Source organism: Calliphora vicina, chromosome 1, assembly GCF_958450345.1.
Source record: "Calliphora vicina chromosome 1, idCalVici1.1, whole genome shotgun sequence".
Classification (NCBI taxonomy): domain Eukaryota; kingdom Metazoa; phylum Arthropoda; class Insecta; order Diptera; family Calliphoridae; genus Calliphora; species Calliphora vicina.
Genome location: NC_088780.1, coordinates 129,962,804 through 129,983,375, shown reverse-complemented (window position 1 = coordinate 129,983,375; position 20,572 = coordinate 129,962,804). Strand labels below are relative to the sequence as shown.

Genomic DNA, 20,572 nt, shown 5'->3' with positions numbered 1-20,572 from the left:
CCGCGTAAATGGAGGCCTACCTGTATGTATATTTTATTTAGTGATTACGTCAAATCGCTGAAACAATTTGCATTATTTCTGAAATAATGACATAGACTGCTTATTAAAATCGATATAACTTTTATATTCATTTGACAACGTGATGAACTGCAAAATAAAAAAAAATAAAAACGTTTTAAACTCATACAGCCTAACTACAAAAGCCTTAAAATCGATTTTAAGTACATAAAGTTTACTATTATTTTAAATTTCATACCAAAGTATACTAACTGGCGTACCTAAATACGGGCAAGCGTTTTTTAGTTGTCAAAAATTCTCATGCCCATACAATTTGTATGTAGCATACCGAAATAACGCGGCGGCAACGCTTTGCAATTGGAAAATCCAATTTTGACAGCGCGTTTAATAGTGAAGTTAGTTGCAAAACACAATAAATGTAAACACATACATACAAAAGGAAAAAAAATAAGCAAAAAATATATATTTGTTATTAGAAAATGGAGGTAAGTGTAAATATTTAAAATAGTATACATATATTATTTTCTTTTATATTTATATATTTTATATTATCAGAAATATGGCTATTGTCTAAATAATCAGGGTTGTTATATTTATTTTTTTGATAACCCTGCTTTTATTGTTTGACGTAGCGTTGCCGCTGTTGTTTAGGTATGGCATTTCAGCGTTAAAGCTAAGCGCAAAAAAACGTTCCGTCTTACGCTTTTGTTTAGGTAGGCCAGTAAGTAGTCCAACTCTCAATTTTTTCAAATTACTCTCTCACATATACGGGTACGGTGTGAGCTCACAGAAATGTAAACAAATGAAATGTCTTGAAATTTTACGTTTTTTTTATATGTACATTATTACTTTAACATATATAATTTTATATTTTTTTAAACACTTTTAGAATACTTTCATTGTTAAAAAGATACTATTTTGCACAAATCAAGATAAAAATATTTTTGGAAATTCTGACATGAAATTTTTTGTTATTGTAAAATTTAAACTATAGGACAGAGTTACAATTTTTGGTATTGAAAATTCATACAAACTCAAATTTAGAACATATTTATAAAACTCTATAGCCTCTGTTACTCACACATGTTTAGAGTTAGGTGCTTTTTTACTAACACATGTATAGAGTTAGGTACTGTTGTCAAAGAGTTGGACTACTTGTTATACTTTGTTTCATACCATAAAACAATTTTCAAATATAATTTAAAATGTTGTTTTATTATTTCAAAAAAAAAGCTTCTTGTTTTGAACTTTTATGTACATTTTGTTTTTTTATTTTTTGAAATTTATTTTTTTTTTATTTACATTCACTGAAAAATATTTTCAATTATTTGAATGTATTTGTTGGAAAAAGTGTTGAAGCTTTTTTCAAATAAAATCAAAAGTACTATTTTAAAATACAGTCGACTTTAACAAAAATTAACTTTAGAATTTCTTTCATAGGTAGGGTGATATACTCGGTTAGGTTGACCGACTATACTTTCTTACGTTTCTATTTATATTCGATACTGCAGGGATGTATGAATATCTTAAATATATATGTCGAATGAAATCTTTCATTTTGTTTGATAAAAATTCCTGTGGACGATAAAATATTATGGACTTACAATTTGCCAAACCAAAAAATATACTTTTATATTCTCAAATAATATCCTTAAATATCTCATATTATATTCCATAATTGAAACTGAATACTGCCTCCTGCATAAAACAAAGATTTAACACAAATGCAAATTTTAAATTGGCAAAACCTTTCTTTTTGAGATTTTTATCTACATACCTATGTACAGGTAGGCCTCCATTTACGCGGTTTGTTGGGCCCAAAAAATAGCGTGTACATCAAATCCTCGTAAAACGAGGTTCAAATTTTTTTATTTCGCGTAAAAAAATACATCAGTCACATAACAAAAAAGAAATTTGGACCTAAAAATCGCGTTAAATAGAAAACACAAATGTACATACATACATATCGTCACCTTAAATGAAAGCGGACGTAACGACGATATATACTTTAAGTAAACTTATTTTATTTGTACTTCTAAAAACTTACTTAAAAGAAAAGTAAAGTAAAAACACTCAACTAAAAAAATAATTTCTTATCGAAAATTAAGGAAAAAATTTCAATTAAAAAAACAAAATATTCTAATACATATAAGAGATCAAAACATAACATAAAATTCATAACCCCGTGTCTATACTTGACAAATATTTATCATAACAATTAATGACATTTGTTGTCAAGACAAAGTTGTCTGAGCAAAAGCACTAACAATTTTGTCATAACGAAGCAATAATACTAATAAATGCAGACTATATCTGATAATTTTTTATCTTGACAACCATTTTGACGTTTATTATAATAAAATTTTATCAGGTATAGACAGGAGGTAAATATTAACGAAGTTTTCAAAAAAGAAATCTGTTATTCGCTTGTGTTTTTTTCATTTCCTGTTGTTTGTTGCCGCATTATACAAAAAACGTGTAAAAAAGTCGCGTATTTGAAAAAATGGTTGCTAATTTGAGTTCCCGTTATATTGAATTCGCGTAAATAAAGTACCGCGTAAATGGAGGCTTACTTGTATATGTAATATGAAGAAAACTTATCATGTTTTGAACGATTGTAATTAGGATTTATAATTCCCGGATCTTTTATCATACCCGGATTTTGAAAATTAGGCATATTATTGCCATGTCTATGGCATGGAAACTAAATTATCTAATTTTTCCAGTACAATTTTTTGAGATTTTCGTAAAATGAATTATTACACTCAAAATAAACATATGTTTACGTAGACCAGTTTCATGCAAAAAACTTTCACATTCTAAGCTGAATTAACGAAGATTTAGAAGAAAAACACCAAAAATAGGGATATTCGAAAACCCAAGCTGACTGGAAACAAAAAATTAAACATTTGAACCAGGTTCAATTGAGCACAGCTTTCTACGCTGGCATTAACATAGGCAAACAAAAAACTGTTTACAAGTTTGAACTTACAAAATAATATATAATGCGAAATTACACTTTTTCCTATCCAAATTCTTACATGTTTATTAGGATGGCCTTGCACTTTTTGGATTTCCGTTGCTCCCTTTGTCATCTAAAAATCGAATGCTGAAGTTTTGAGGTGGAATATATAATTCCATGTTTCGCAAATTTAAAAAAAACTAAATGTTAAAAAAATTCGAATTGAAAATAGTTTTTGTAGATTCATTTTATATTTTGATACTAAAAATTAAATTCCAAAAAATTAAAACTATTATTTTCGATTCTAATAACCGTTAAATGAAAATTCAAATCGTAAATTCTAACATTACCTAAGTGTTAGTATGGGGACCTTTTTGAAATTGCCGAATAAATATACATTTCGTAGCCTAAAGCTTGCCAGCTTGTAGCATCGAAATCCAAAAAGTGATAAGTAAGCGCAACCGTAATGTTCATACATTTTCTTCTGTTAAGTGAACAATGACATTCACTTTTTTTGCTGCTGATGCAGTAGTTGTTATTGCTGCTGCAATAGTTTATTGAGTGAATAAAGACGAAAATTTATTGTCTCACATAAAAAAAGGGATTGATTCACAACATAACATTTCACAATACACCACCGTCATCAGCACATACCCTTACAAATATACGAATACAACCCAGCAGATCTAGGAGACTGTCCGGAACTAGTGATTTTACCTACCATTTTGGGTTATAACTAGCTACGTGATTAGTTACTTTATTGTGCCTTTTTGATTACAATGATAATATCTGATAGCTGGTCCAAAGTAGTCAACGCATTGGATTTACATATCGGTTACATAGAGTCAGTTACCTAACTGGTTACTTGATCTCATAGGCAGTCCAATAACCGATTGCTTGTAAACAAAACTTCCTCGTACAACTCTCCAATATATTTGCCCAATTCACAATTGATGTCGTAGTGTAGTAGCATTGTATGTCATAAATATTTTTCCAACTAATTTTTTTAAACAAAAACAAAACATTAATAAAAAAAATTACTACATACAACGATACAACGCTACGACACCAATTGTGAATTGGGCAGTTACTTCTGGTGGGTAAATTAACAACTTTCTAAAGTAAAGTACAAAATTATAGTTTAAAGTGACTACAATTTAGACACCCAAGTTACAATTGTCTTCACACAAGGTTATATGTCAGTATACTTAAGCAAAAAGAAAATAAATTGTATGAGAATATAAGTATAAAAGTATAAAATCACTTTGTACGAATTTCTTCCAACAAAATACTGTACAAAATAAACGTTTAAAGTGATTACACTCTGGATTACTTACAGACACTTAAGTGGCAATTGTCTTCACGCTAGATTACATGGGATGTAAAAAGTAACAAATTGACTTCTATCTACACTACAAAATGCATATAATATATAAGTTGGAGTCAGCCAAGTCATGAGACATTAGTGACAATTACTGTTTATAAAGGATAGATTGGACACTTGCTCAACTGCTGGGAAATAACAACAGAAATACATATACGAATACAACAATTGCAAATAGATGTTCATATTATTGGTTTGTGTAAATTTACACTAAAAGAAATTTATATTTTTTAATATTTTTCATACACATTTACAATTTCTTTATCGAATCGTATATGCACAAGAATTTTTCAATTAAAAAATAAAAAAACATTAAGCTATTACTATTATTTTCTTAGTGTATTTTATATATTGGTATGTCTTTCTGAATGAATTGTATTGTCATTTTGATTGAATTGTTGTTATCGATACATATACATATACGTTTATCCTTACACTTTCTCTCTCTCACATATAAAAGCAATACATGTAAATGACTTTAACAAGATGGCGCTTAAAATGATGAGACTTTGCCCGTATAAATATGGTGGATTTCATGTCAAGTGAACGAACTTGACATTATTATATATTAATTTATGCACAATTTTTGTACAAGATCGGTCAAGAACTCTCCGAGTTATCATTTTGGCCAAATATGTGTTTTTTTCTCTTCCATGTAACTTAGTACCTATTGTTGTTAATTCAATTCTTCGAAAAACCAAAAAAAAATATAAAATTTTTTTTTACTTTTTTTGTTTGCAAAAAATCATTGGCTTTAAAAGTTTTTTCACTTGACATGAAATCCGCCATATATTTTTTTTTTTCAAATTTTTAATAGTTTTATTTTAATTCTTTACGAGTGCAAATATCATAGAATGCTCGCCGACAATTTTGTCATATTAAAAACTAGAGTTGTAAGTAAGTACTAGTATAAGTATTTTTCATAACAACTTGATATTTTTATATGTATAATAACATTTTTCAACTGCATTAAAGATGTAACATTTCATTGTGACATTTATATACAAAATTGTTTTACTTTTAACTTTTGTATTTCTTATTTTTTGTTTAACATGAGATGCATTTAAAAATAAATATTTGTATGTAAATGTACAGAATACGAAAGAAATATAGGTCTAACTTAAAACAATGTAATATTAAATATTTTAAATTTTAATTTATATTCAAATTAAATTTTAAAAAAATAAAATAACTTTTTGATGCTTAAAACAAAAAATTGTATTCTTTGATATCAAGAAATTATGGGTAGATACCCTAGGGAAAACGGCACCGATACAGAACTGGTAACATGATTGGTTCCTCTAGGGTAGGAATCGTTTCTATATTTTATAGCATTTTAGTTTTTAAATTTTTCGGTTTTTTTGAAACTCTAAAATTGGCCGTTTTATCTTTTCACATGTTAGTGCGGACTAGTGCGTTTAAAATGTGAAATCAACATCGTAATCTCCACAAAAGTCTACATGTCAAAAAATCTAGTTACAACTATAATTATGTCACCAACTGTATTTTTAAAGATACATACGTACATATATTGATTCGTATAAATATTATAAATTTTCTACATTACAATCACAATTTTCTTTATTTTTACGACATTTTCATATACATACATGTGTATGTTATGTCGACATTGCGCCATCTTATTTTGTTGAATACTTTTGACAACTCGTATAAACTTATGACAGTTATATGAAAAGCAACAAGATTTTGTTATCTATACATATGTATATGTATATACTTAGTTATAAGTAAGTTTTAAAATCTTAAAAATAAAATGAAGAACTGGTTTTCGTGTATGTATACCAAGATTTTTAACTTACATATGGGCAATTCCACGAAAATGACTACCACGACCGAAAACCAAAAAACACTTGAAAATTTTATTTCAAGACGATTTGAATAGGAGAAAATACTAAAATATTACTATGTGTAAGTATTTAGAGCTTATTACATTTTATTGGCATAATAATAGTAAAATAATAGGCTAAAATTGCGGCTAAAACTAAGTTCCGAAGTAGCATATAGTATGAAATGAATTTGACTATGATTGTTTATTTGCTATTATAAAATTGTTTATTGAAACCGAATGTATACTTTCCATAAATTTTTTTAGTTTTTGTATACATATATTTACAGAATATATATTGCATAGGGTAACATAGAGACGAGACGGAATTGTCAAAAACCTAAGTCTGTTGTCAAAAACCTATCTCTTGTAACAACAAAATACATGCTAAACAATGTATTTTGTTGTTGTATCAGAAATATTATTTGTTGTATTTTTGTTTGACAAATCGGATCGTCTCGTCTCTATGTATAATTCTCTATGATATATTGTTTTATTATAAGAGAAAAATCTGTCACGTACGGTATGTCACGTACGATAATAAATTTTATTTATTATAAAATCATCCAAAGATTGTTTTTATTTAAATATAACGGATTGTAAATGAAAAATATTTCGTTTAGTATAAGAAATTAAAAGAAAACATAACGCCTCTCACGATTCGAAAATTTTTGCATATTTCTACATGTATTTCAAAATGACTTCCGTTCTATGTCACGTACGATATACCCTTATTTCGCTCGATATTTCAAATATAGTACCCTCTGAATGGAACATAACGACCAAATTATTTTTCAGATACTCATATTTTGCAAAATTTATTCCACTCTATTAGTGTACAAATATCACGTACAATGATATGTAATTGCTAGGGTATTCAATTAACCGGGTTCCTGGTTTAATCGGTTAACCGAGCAAATAATTAATTTAGATTTATTCGGTTAATTTAAAATTATTCGATTAACCGAATAATATCTATTTTAATTTTAAACAATAAAAAAACAAACAAAACCTAACAATTCAACCAAAAAACAAGTAAGAGAGCTATATTTGTCTGTGCCGAATCTTATATACCCTTCACCAAATTATACTTCAAAACAAAAATGATAAATATTTTTAGGTAAACAACATTTATTTTTTTGCAGTTTTTTTCATTTTTTGGAAAAAAAAATTTTCGAATTGTTTTTTTAAATTTTAAATTTTTTTTTTAAATTTTTTTAATATTTAGCGAAAAAAACTTCCGATTTGACCCATTGTAGGTTCAACTTACTATGGTTTTACATTGCAAAGGATAAAATATCTATCATTAGATATCTATATTGTCTATATTAATGACTTAGTAATCCAGATATAGGTCAAAAATATGTAAAAAATCGAGGTTTTTTCCTCATATCTCAGCCATTTGTGGACCGATTTTGCTTATTTTAAATGGTAAACTTCTCGAAAGCATGTCTGACAGAATTATTGAACATTTGGATCCTGAAGATATCTGAGGTCTTCAGAAAACTGATTTCAACAGACAGACAGACAGACGGATATGACTTAATCGACTCCGCTATCTAGAAGGATCCAGAATATCACTGGCTTAACATGCAAAGGCTCTAAGTCCACTTTTTTTAGAAATTGGAATTTTAATGTAGTAATGTACAATAAGTAAAAATACATTTGTCCAATTCACAACGAGTTGTATGTTGTACGTTGTATGATACAACTATTGTGGTTGTGAACACAGATTTAGCAAAGTCGTATGTCAAGCCTTGAAAATGCAAAAAGAAACAGATCAAAACAAAATATTCCATAGTCTGTTAATATGCAAAACTAATAGTGCAGCGAACAATAGCAAACTAATGTCTAAATTGTGTAAAAATGCAAACAATTGACAAATATTTAAAACAAATAATCGTTTTTCATAAATTCTGGTTGTTATTTTACAGTAAAATTAACAAAATTTTTTGTTTATGTATAAATGTGAACTTTTGGTAACACTTAAATTTTCATACAACATTCGAAAAACATATGTAAAAATGTTGTATGCGTTGTACAAAATATTTATATAGAAATTATACTACTATTGTAGATTCAGACGACTTATAACTCATACGACTGTACAACGTCAGTTGTGAATTGAACAATTGGAGTTATTTCGCTTTTTGTTGTTGTTTTGTAGTGATGAGCAAATGCGCTTAGTCCAATTTATAACAAGTAAAAGCTCTAAGTCCCTATTAAAAGTACAGTTTAACCATTTAAACAAGTATGAAAAAATGGTCGGTCATGCCCAACCATTTTTTTCTTTTAAAATTTAAAAAAGTAATTTTCTGAAGAGGGTCTTATTTGGGAGCTATGTCTAATTATGGACCGATCGCCATCAAAGTTATTTGCGTTGAATTTTATATGTATACCAACATTTTTAAGAGATTTATGCTCGTTAAAGTGATTTTTGGAAGCGGGCCCTATATGGGAGCTATGACTAATTATAGACCGATCGGCATGACATGATTTCCATAGTATAAAGTATTTCGGAAGGACATTTGTATAGGACCTAGGGGAAATAATAGACCGATTTCAGCTAGTTTCAATAGGCTTCGTCCTTGGGTATAAAAAAAGTGTATATACTAGATTTTATCGAAATGTCTTCAAAATTAATCTACTCATAAAGTGATTCTGAGTCTATCTGTATAATTTAAGGTGGGTATTAGACTAATATTTTTGGGCGTTACAAACATCTACACAAACGTGTTATAGCTGTGTATATTCGGCTGTGCCGATATATAAGATATCCTTCACCAAGTTGTACTTTTAAATACAAATTTTAAAATTTTTTAGGTATACAAAATTTAAAAAAAAAAATTTCAAAATTGTTTTATAAAATTTAAAAAAAAAATTACCAAATTTTTTTTTTTAAGTTTTTTAAATTTTTTTTTTAATTATTAGTGAAAAACAAGTAGGAGAGCTATATTTGGCTGTGCCGAATCTTATATATCCTTCTTAAAAAAGTTTTTTCCAAATTTTTTTTAAATTTTTGAAAATTTTTTGAAAGTCTTTAAAATTTTAGTAAAAATTTTTAAAAATAAAAAAAAAATAATTTTTGGCAAAAAAATGTTTGATGAATAAAAAAATTCGGGTAAAAATATATTTTTCCTGATTTTGACCCATTGTAGGTCCAACTTACTATAGCCTTATATAAATCGTTGCAATGGACTTTGAAATTTCTATCATTAGATACCCATATTGTCTATATTAATGACTTAGTAATCCAGATATAAAAACTAGTAAATAAGAATTGAAAGACAAGTTCTAAGAAAAATACCTAAGTCCATAGAAAAAATGCAAACTAAGCAATAGAAAAAGTTCTAAGTCCAAAAAACCTTTTATCTCGGCAAATTCTTATGTTATGATTTAGCTTTTACGCACATCGAAAACAAAGAAAAATATTTACGCAAAAAAATGTTTGAAAGTTTTTTGTCTCTACTGTAAAATTTTAAAATATGGACTTAGATTCTTTGCATGTTAAGCCAGCGATATATATAATATATATATAGGGTCGGAAATTAAAAATGTAGAAATTACAAACGGAATGACAAACTTATATATACACTTCTCACGAAGGTGAAGGGTATAATAAAGCAAATATGGTATTTGAGATCCTTTTCGTATACACATTTGATTTTTTTTAGGATTTTAGTGAGTTCTTCTGAAATAATCTTTTATAAAAAGAATATAATTTAACTTTTTTCCTTTTAAACGATTTTTTTCTTTAGATTTTATAAAACTTGACTTGGAAAAAAATCTCTCGCTGATTGTAGATATTGGAGAAATCGAATGCATGATGAAGAATATTCAATATCTCAGTTTTTTTAGTTTTTTCTAAGCTATCATTGGTGTCATTTTTGGATTGTTTTAGATATTGAATACTTTTGATAGCTTCGTTTAGTTTCGTTAAGTTCTGTACATGTAAATGCAAACAAAGTTTTAAATACATGTAAATTAAGTTGTTATTCTCACTAAACATTTTTTTTGATGTTCGAAAAAATATATACAGTGCACTCGCGATAATATGAATACCCCAAAATATGAACACTTTTTACTTTCATAGGGTACTCTAAAATATGAACTTAAAGCTTTTTAAAATATGAACAGTTTATTTTTGTTTGTTTAAGGTATTTTATCTATCTACACAGAGTTGAAATCCAAATCTAAACTAATTCAACTGCTTAAAAATTTTTGGACATCCCTAGCTGTTGATGAAAATTAGATGCCATTCGCAAATATGAACAATCTTGCAAAAGTGAACTGGCCTGGGTTTAATTAGTTCATATTATCGGGAGTGCACTGTAATTTTAATTTGAAATTTGTAATTGAATTGAATTGGAAAAATAAATACAAAAAAATATGTTAAAGTGCAAAAAAAAGGAATTTCCGTTAATCGGTTAATCGAAACAAATTAATAGGTTTATTTGTTATTTGAAAATCGGCAATTTTAAATTATTCGAACAGTTAACCGTCCAAAATTAATCGGTTAACCGATTAACGGTTAATTAATCGAACATATGGGCAATACCCTAGTAATTCAAAGGTGTACGAATTGGAGGCATTCCTCCATGAAGATTGTTGTAAAACTCAATAAGAGCTTGAAAAATCATTGGGAGTTCCTCACGTTTGTGTGCAATAGGACTCGTACAAAAGCAGGGAAATTGGGTACCATACGAATTGAAGCCGAGATATCTTGAAATACAATTTTGCATTTCCGAAAAGATGCTTGAACGCTATAAATTTTTGCACCGTATCATTACTTGCGATGAAAAATAAATCCATTAGTAAGAGATCGTATGTGAAACCCGGCCAAATACCCATGGTGCTAAGGTAATTCTCTATACCGAACGCAACTGATTCGTTTGAAGTGGAAATTGTCCCACAAATGGTTCAGATATAAGCTGAGATATAAAAACCTCGATTTTTTAAACATATTTTCACCGATTCGGCACAGCCAAATATAGCACTCTTACTTATTGTTTCTAAAAATATCCTTTTATTTCTAATAAACTCCAAACTAATCCATAAAAAGATTTTTTGCTATATTTTAATACGCCTAGTCACGAAAAAAATGCCTAAATTTGGAAAACTAAATAATCAAAAATTATTATTTTTTGCATTGATGTGCAAAATTTCCTTTTATGGAGCAAAATTATTGCGATAACAATTTATTAATCTTTACGAAATTTGTGAGACTTATTTCGAAAAATGTTTAGATATTTTTTTGCAAATTGTATGGACATCAATGGATGTCAATCTTCAATCTCTGGTAGGGAACAGAAGACCGAATTAAAAATGTTTTATTGATTTTTTGTAGTATTCAGCATTTTAATACGCATCTTTGAGTGGTGAAAATACTACTACGATAAAGATATTTGGGGGATTCAAACGGTCTCCTATTAGGTCGTATTGTCATAATGTCCTAAAATATTTTTTTAGTTTAAACAAATTCTTGTTGTGATACAAACAAAAAAGTGTTATTTTATGACAAACCAATAAACATAGTCCAAAAGCTCTTATTAGTTTATAACTTTTTTGTTTGAAACCCAACAAAAATTAGTTTGAACTAAAAAAATATTTTAGGACATTATGACAATACGACCTAATAGGAAACCGTTTGAATCCCCCAATTATCTTTACCTCTTTATTATTGACTTATTTCATTTATACCTTCGACTACTTTCGACTGATGAATTTATCATCATGCAGTCACTTGCACTGCAGCATCATAAAATATTTCAATGTAGTAAACAGTAATACATATTAAGACATTAAATACACACAATTTGTCATAAATCTTATCACCTTATCAACTGAATGCATTTTTTATTATTGAACTAAAAACACAAAATTTATACATGTTATGTGTAAAAGTATGAGTATAATTTTCTATAAATTGTACGCATCATTCTTATAATATAAAGATGGCAATTATAAAATTAACAACAAATAACATTATAGACTATAATAACTACTTAACTCTGACACACAAATTAATATTGCTTTAAGAATTTCACTTGTGGATTTCGAGGAATTTTCCGATTAGTAGCAGAAGCATAATTAACGATTTTTTTCAAAATTGTGAATATGCTGGCTACAAATATTACAAAGCACACAATGACATCCAGAGAATAGTATATGAAAAAACTGAAAGAAAAAACCACAAATGTAAATAAAACCATTGCATACTTTGGGGTGTTGGTGAAAATAATGTAATGTTTATATTTACAATAGAAATTGTATACCCTTACCTCATATATCGTACTGGTGATTGCAAGTGCGTTATATCTTGATGCCTCAACACATATTCCGTCCAAAATACGGCCGTATCCAGTGGTGTGTTCATATGATCCAACAGTAATTGTCTTTTTGCGTTAATTTCTCTTTTATATTTATCATTGTTTATAATTGCTAATATGGCATGATATAGTTTATCTGCGGTTATGATTTCAAGCGATAAACGTATCGCATAACCATCTTGTTCAGCTTTGGCTGCATTTACATCGTGATCACAAAATATTGGCAACATTACCATTGGTACTCCATGATAAATGGCCTCGTACATGCTCAACAAACCGCCATGTGTAATGAAAGCTTTCAACTTCCGTTGGCCTAATATGTCCTGTTGTGGCAACCAGCCACTCAAATATATGTTCTTTGGTATATCTGTCATAAAATGTGTTGATGTTGTTGTTTTTGTTGTCGCTGTAGCATTTCTCATTGACAATGTTGTTGTTGGTGGCGTTGCTGTTGCTGTTGAATTCTCATCCCATTTCCACAGTATGTGATATTGCGGCAGACGTGCAAATACTTTTACCAACAACTTACGAAATTTTTCGGGCATATTTGCCGGTTTCACTGATGAACCCATTGAGAAAAATATTACACCCGCTGGTGCTCTTTCTACAAACTCTTCCAGTTCATGTGACAATTTAACGGCTGGTCGACAATGTATACATGCTATTTCGGCTACATTCGGATAATACGGTCGTGGATTTGTGACAATGGCATGACCATTTTGTAAAATAAATGATACATTACGTGCCATTGTAAAGGGATGTGGCACACTGGAGCCAAGGTGTGCGATAAGTACATCATGTACTTGATTTGTGTAATACTAGAATATGAAGAATTGTTTAGCTTAGTTTGATTTGATGATTGTTTCATGTATTAAAGAGTAGTGCAGAACAATTTTAGTGAAATTTAAATGTGTATTAAAACATAAGTGAATGCATATAGTAGATGTAAAATACAGCTGGGAAATGTGGAAAAGGCTTTTTCCAATATTATTATTATTTTCTAAAGAATGATGAATTCTTTAGAAGCAGTTTTTTCTGGTTTGTTTTACACTTTTTTTCTCCTACTTTATAGCTACAATTGCGCCGATGACAGGAAACAAAATTCCAATTGGTGGAAAAATCAAGTTTTAGCCAAAATATACATGAGGCCATAAAATCCGAACAGCAGCTGAACTAGTAAAACCAAAATGTGGTTTTGTTAGTTTTGACAAGTACTTCGAGATATTCTACACGATTACGAGTTTGCATTTTATGTGTTGTATTGTGATATCTATGCAATAAAAAAAAGCTATTGCATACTTTTCAACCATAAATTGATACACATTTATTAACCCTTTGACTACCACGGAGAAATCGGTTTCGCAACTCAAAAATATTGAATAACAAAATAACGAAGAAAGGATGGGTGCCATTTAAATTAGTTCGCAAACGTGGCTCTTATTACAGTTTTATTTGGGATCAAAAGTGTTTTTAAGTGTAAAACTAACCGTTTTTGAGTAATCATTAATTATGTTTGAATTAAAAAAAATTCAAAATTTTACTCAAAAAAGTTTTATAAAAGAAAACTATCCATAGTATTTAAAATTTGGACCATATTTGTACTACTGGAACCACAATACATCAAAATTGTGTAGTGGTTTAAAAAGCCTCTAACATTTTTTCGATTTTGTCGTGTGTCCGTCAAGCCCGACCATATAATACCATACACTATGTAAATGAGCAAAATCATTTTTCTTTTAAAATTTCAATAATTTATTTTCGGAATGATTTTCGGAAGAGTGCTATGATGGGACCTATGACTAATTATGGACCGATCGAATTGAAATTAGATAATGTTATTTATGTCTATATGAAAGTTATTTGTGTTTAATATTATGTGTATACCAACATTTTTAAGAGATTTGTGCTCCTTAAATATATTTTCGGAAATGGGCCTAATGCTATGACTAATTTTGGACCGATCGCCATAAAATTTGGTTATTTTTAATATTGTTATTTTTGTCTATACGAAAGTTATTTATGTTGAATTTTATGGGTATACCAACATTTTTGGAAATAAGCCTTATATGGGAGCTATGACTAATTATGGACCGATAGCCATGAAATTCGATTAAGTTATTTATGTCTATATGAAAGTTATTGGTGTTGAATTTTATGTGTATACAAACATCTTTAAGAGATTTGTGCTCGTTAAAATTATTTTTGGAAATGTGCCTTATATGGGAACTATGATTAATTATGGACCGATCATCATAAAATTAGCTGACATGATTGCCCTGTATATAAAACTTATTTGGAGATTAATTTGTGTGGATATCTTTATCAATTAAACATTTATGACAGATAAAGCACAATTTCGGGAGGACATTTGTATGGGGGCTAGGTGAAATAATAGACCGATTTCAGCCAGTTTCAATAGTCTTCGTCTTTGGGCCGAAATAATTTTATGTACCAAATTTTATTGCAATATCTTCAAAAAAAATTTTTTTTACTCCATAAGTATCTAAGCACTAATAGATATCTATTTGTTGAAATTACGGGCATAAAGGTGGGTGTTAGATTAATATTTTTGGGCGTTACAAACATCTGCACAAACGCATAATACCGTCCCCACTATGGCGGTGAAGGGTATAAAAACCTTACAAACATTTCAAACATATATCCCTAATAATACTCATTAACATTTACCTATTAATAATAAGCTTCTCCCCTGCACCCATATATTTATAAAAATTTTGTCAATTACTGAATGAATTAACTAAGGGGTAGCTTTCGGTTTTGAAATAATCAAAAGTGAATTTGATTACTTAATTCCACAAATGTTTCACAATTTTTTTTCCTTACACACATAATACAAGCATGGCAAACATTTTGCAACTCATCTATGAACATTTTGAAATATGAATCAAGGTATTTTTGTTCTGTCCTTCTAACACGTGTAGTGTTTAAAGTGTATCAGTGGTAGGTACTGGACTCATGCCCAATAATGAAAGTAACTAATTTACATTAATCCAAAAGCATAGTACGTATAGCTTCTTAGAAGCCACAAGTACGCCCTAAAATACACAAAATATATTGTAATCCGAAATCGTTGATAGAGTGAGTCTCTTGTGTTTTAAATTTGCCACAAACTGCATGAAAATACTTGTCCATACATACCACATGTAATCGAAGACTTAAGCTCATTTATGGATGAACAATTTTCAAAAGTGAAACACTTGTGGTCATGTGCAGAAAATGGGAATTTACAACATAAGTGTAGAAAAAATTAGCAACTATTGTAATTAAATTATGATGCACTTAAGAGAAGAAATTTAGAGATATAACAAGTTAAATTAGGAGTTTTTTTTCAAACATAACGGAATAACGGAACAAACATAACGGAATGGTCAAGCCCGACCATATAATACCCTACACTAAGTAAAAGAGCAAACAAAATCTTTCTTTTAAAATTTCATTAATTTATATTTTTGAGTGATTTTCGGAAGTGGGCTTTATATGGAGGCTATGACCAATTATGGACCGATCACCATGAAATTAGGTCGTGTGATTTATGTCTATATTAAAGTTAACTATGTTGAATTTTGTGTGTTTACCAACATTTTTAAGCGATTTATGCACGTTAAAGTGATTTTCGGAAGCGGGTCTATATGGGAGCTATGACTAATTATGGACCGATCGTAACAAAATTTGGTGACATGAATTTTGTGTATATAAAACTTATTTGGAGCGGAATTTGTGGGGATACATGTATAAATTAAACATTTATGACCGATAAAGTCCAATTTCGGGAGGACATTTGTATGGGGGCTAGGTGAAATAATGAACCGATTTCAGCCAGTTTCAATAGGCTTGGTGCTTGAGCCGAAGAAATACTATGTCCCAAATTTCATCGAAATATCTTAAAAATTGCGACCTGTACTCTGCGCACAAGGTTTACATGGACAGCCAGCCAGCCGACCAGACGGACGGACATCGCTTAATCGACTCAGAAAGTCGATTAGGTAGGACAGGTAGGCCTCCATTTACGCGGTTTGTTGGGCCCAAAAAAATAGCGTGTAAATCAAATTCGCTTAAAACGATGTTCTAATTTAGAAGGAAATGCTTTTGTGATGCCAATAATTTTTTATTTCGCGTAAAACAATACATCAGTCACATAACAAAAAAGAAATTGGAATCGCGTTAAATAGAAAACACATACATATTGTCACCTTAAATGAAAGCGAACGTAACTACACAAAAATTCAAAATCGAGTTTTTAATTGATTGACCAATTGCCAAGAATACTCTATTATTATTGATTTTATAACGTATCCTGTAAAAACAATAAAAATGTAGTTACGTCCGTTTGCGTTTAAGGCGACGATATATACTTTAAGCAAACTTATTTTATTTGTACTTCTAAAAACTTACTTAAAACAAAAGTGAAATAAAAAAACTCAACTAAAAAAATAATTTCTTATCGAAAATTAAGGAAAAAATTTCAATTAAAAAAAAATATTCTAATACATAAAAGAGATCAAAACATAACAAAAAATTCATAAAAATTAACGAAGTTTTCAAAACAGAAATCTGTTATTCGCTTGTGTTTTTTTCATTTCTTGTTGTTTGTTGCCGCATTATATAAAAATCTTGTAAAAAAAGTGGCGTATTTGAAAAAATGGTTGCTAATTTGAGTTCGCGTTATATCGAATTCGCGTAAAAAAAGTACCGCGTAAATGGAGGCTTACCTGTATATATTTTTTAAGCACTAATTTGATTTACATTTTTTATTATATTAGCAACACTATTTCTGTTTTGTAGTTGACAAAAATAGATTTTTTTTTGTTTTTGACAGATTGAAGTTGGTAGCCTGCTGTCTTGAATGTGTTTAATGCATATTTCTTTGAGTTACAATTCAGTTACACATACAGTTATAAGTACATAGAGACTTTAGAACTTACACACATACAAATGTACTAGAGACAAGTAAAGATATATAAATATACATACAATAGATACATACCATGTGTAATAAATCGGCCAATATATGTGTTACATAATTTTGTACACGTTGCAAAAGATGCATTGTTTGTGTTAATGCTGTAAATACATGAGGCGTCACAGCATACGCAATTGGATTTCCGGCAATTGCTAGACTTCCTGTATAGAAACCGACCGTATTGATAAACATGAATGGCAGACTTAAACGATGTACGATACCAAGTGCACACTCCGGAAATGCGCCATCAACAATGGCTAAATGGAATTTCTGTGTCAATAATTCATCAGTTACGGCAACACCGGTTTCAGCATCAGTTTCCAACAAACTGTTGCATGACTGCAAATATTTGTTGTTTAATTTGTTTTTGTTATTTTCAATTCAATAGAAAAATAATATAGAAAATGTCTTTTAAAACTTGAATTTTAGACTTTAAGGATTTGTTTAAGTTTTTTTGCACAAAATTTAAGATATACTGAATGTTACATACACTTTATAAGCGGATTTTTTGTTGTAGTCGAACTTTTTTAAACAGGTTACCAAAAACAAAACATTTGTTTGAGTTATTGGGAGTATGATTTACAAATGGGAAATTTTTTAAAATTTGTAACTTTTATTTGTACAATCTAAATTTTTCTATTTTCACTTTTTGCAAGATATCGATGTGCAGTGGTCATATCTACCCATTGTAAAAATCTGCTATCATTTTCTCTATTCTTTCGCCAAAAAATACAGTTGTATCCGTACAGTTGTTTCATTCTAATGTATTGAAAATAAAATAGTTTTTTGCTTCTACTGAACATTTTAAAATTTTGATTTTACGCTCTTTAGAGGAACCAGTGCGATATATAAATACAAAAATATATAAAAAGCAAAACTTCCCAACCAATTCATTCTAAATAGTTTTTAACAGGTATTGCAACATGTGGCCAAGCGTTGTCATCGTCAAAATCGTCTTTCAAACTCTCTCGGCTTCAATTCCTATAGTATTCAATTTCCCTGCTTTTGGATAAATTCAGCTGGAAAAAAATGTTTTGACATTGCTGCTTGAGTAGCTCCTAATGATTTTGCAAGCTCTTGCTGAGTTTTACAACAATCTTCATGAAGTAATGCCTCCAATTATTGGTCTACAAATTTTTTGGCTGGCCTGGGAGATCTTTTATCTTCCGTGTCAAAATCACCACTTCTGAACTGAACTAACCATCTCACGCACATTGAAACCGATAAACATATTCCATAAGATATGATGAGCAGTGTAAAGAAGTAAAGCAAAACATCCCACATATGACGCTTTGTTGTCACAAAATTCCACATTTTCGAAGCAAAAAAAAACAATAAAATTGTTGTTTACACTATAATGTCTATTCTGTTCTAAATAACGCATTTTTAAATCATAGAGCCAAGATAGCTTCCAATATATAACAAAAGTTTACATTATATCGTCACCTAGAATGCAAAATAACGTAACATCACTTTTCATAAGTTTATAGGAGAAGCAAAAAACGATATAAAATGAAAACTACTTGAGATATTGAGACAAAATTTTCAAAACTGAATTACAATGACTCTCGAAATATAGTTTATGAAAAAAAACTAATTTTTTCAAAGCACACTTTAAGATATGTGGCTTACGTTTTTTGAATTGTTATTTTCTGAAACAAAAAACGTATCATCAATATAAATTTTTATGAAAAAATAAAAACTTAAATAAAAATATTTTTTTTTATTTTAAATAAAAGCAGTTTATATATTCATTTTTAATTTTATTATGTTTTTTTTATTTTAATTACTAACAACTACTTTTTTAAACTAAAAAAGGTCCTTCATTAAATTTTCATTAAGACTGCAAAAAATATTCAATTGCAACAAATTTATTAAAAAAAAATTAGGATACTATCTAAAAAAAGGTAAAAACGATTTATTGATTAATTACTCAAAGCGTATACGGTTTGTCATACACTTGATGATATTTTAGTTTCAATTTTGGTTATTTTTGATAGTAAAAGTTCAAAATTTTTTACACATATGTAATATGATGTAGTGAATCGTAATCAATAATAAAATCAATTTAGAATTTTTTGATGATACGTTGTTTTGCATTTTAGGTGACGATATGTAAATATAAGCAGCCGCATTAAGGAAAAAATGAAAATGAAACAATGTCACTTGCAAAATATAGATATAACTCAAACAAATCATGTTGCTAGCCCACCGACCATTTTCAATTAAATCCTAAATATGTCCCCCTAAAATCAACAATACAGCAAAAAAATAACAATATTTACCTCAGCTGGATAATGTAAAGCCTGCCAAATTGGTATAGGCGCCTTGTTAGCCAAACGACCTCCTACTAAATCCCAATCAGTGAATGTTTTTATGTAGTTTACCAAACGTTTAGGTGTCACCTCTCTTAAACCTTTTATATGAAAATCTGGCTTGAAACCATTAACGAAAGTTATCTGATGACCTCTATTAAAAATTGCACATAAATTTAATGATATTTTTAAATAATAAACAATAGATCCTTTACCTTTTTATAAGACCGTTGGCTAATTCCCAAAATGGTATTTTATGTGATTTTGTACCGCCCATAGTAATCATTAATATGTTTTCAGCATGACTTAATTTCAATGTAATTAAAATCGTAAAAATAATATACATTCGTTTGTGCTGTAGCATTTCCATTGAAAACGAAACGAAAAAAGGTATACCGACCACCACTGTATGTACAATACAATTTTATGGACTACAATAGACAGAAAACCCTTGGGAGTTTTGTGTCTATCAACGTTCTGATTTGAATTTCTTTTTAAGACTGTTTAGCTTGTGCGTTAGAAACTCTCAATATATGTATATTTATGTATTCTAGTCATACAGCTAAACAAGGGAATACACTCAAAAATCTATTTTAGACATTTACTAATTTAGAATTTCAATAATTTGACACAATAACAACGGATGGGTCTCCCTCACACTCAAACATTCCAAAAAGGAATGGATTAGACCATACATACCATGTCAATAGCTTACACGTACAGTTACATGTATAATA

At 29.1% G+C, this 20,572-nt stretch overlaps 1 protein-coding gene across 1 annotated transcript; it reads right to left on the bottom strand.

Moving 5' to 3' along the window:
* Positions 1-12,233: 12,233 nt before the first annotated feature.
* Positions 12,234-20,112, bottom strand: LOC135952842 (UDP-glucuronosyltransferase 2C1-like). The gene is made up of 6 exons (XM_065502716.1): positions 20,051-20,112; positions 19,806-19,989; positions 17,545-17,859; positions 13,003-13,357; positions 12,492-12,918; positions 12,234-12,387 (listed from the first exon to the last, which is right to left on the bottom strand). The coding sequence occupies exons 1-6, from the start codon at positions 20,110-20,112 to the stop codon at positions 12,234-12,236; spliced, it is 1,497 nt and encodes a 498-aa protein (XP_065358788.1).
* Positions 20,113-20,572: the final 460 nt, after the last annotated feature.

Coding starts and splice junctions, on each gene's coding strand:
- LOC135952842 (XM_065502716.1), bottom strand. CDS start 20,112: ATGGGCGGTACAAAATCACATAAAATACCATTTTGGGAATTAGCCAAC. Junction 19,990..20,050: donor GCCAACGGTCTTATAAAAAG/GTAAAGGATCTA, acceptor AATTTTTAATAG/AGGTCATCAGATAACTTTCG. Junction 12,388..12,491: donor TCACCAGTACGATATATGAG/GTAAGGGTATAC, acceptor TTTTTCTTTCAG/TTTTTTCATATACTATTCTC.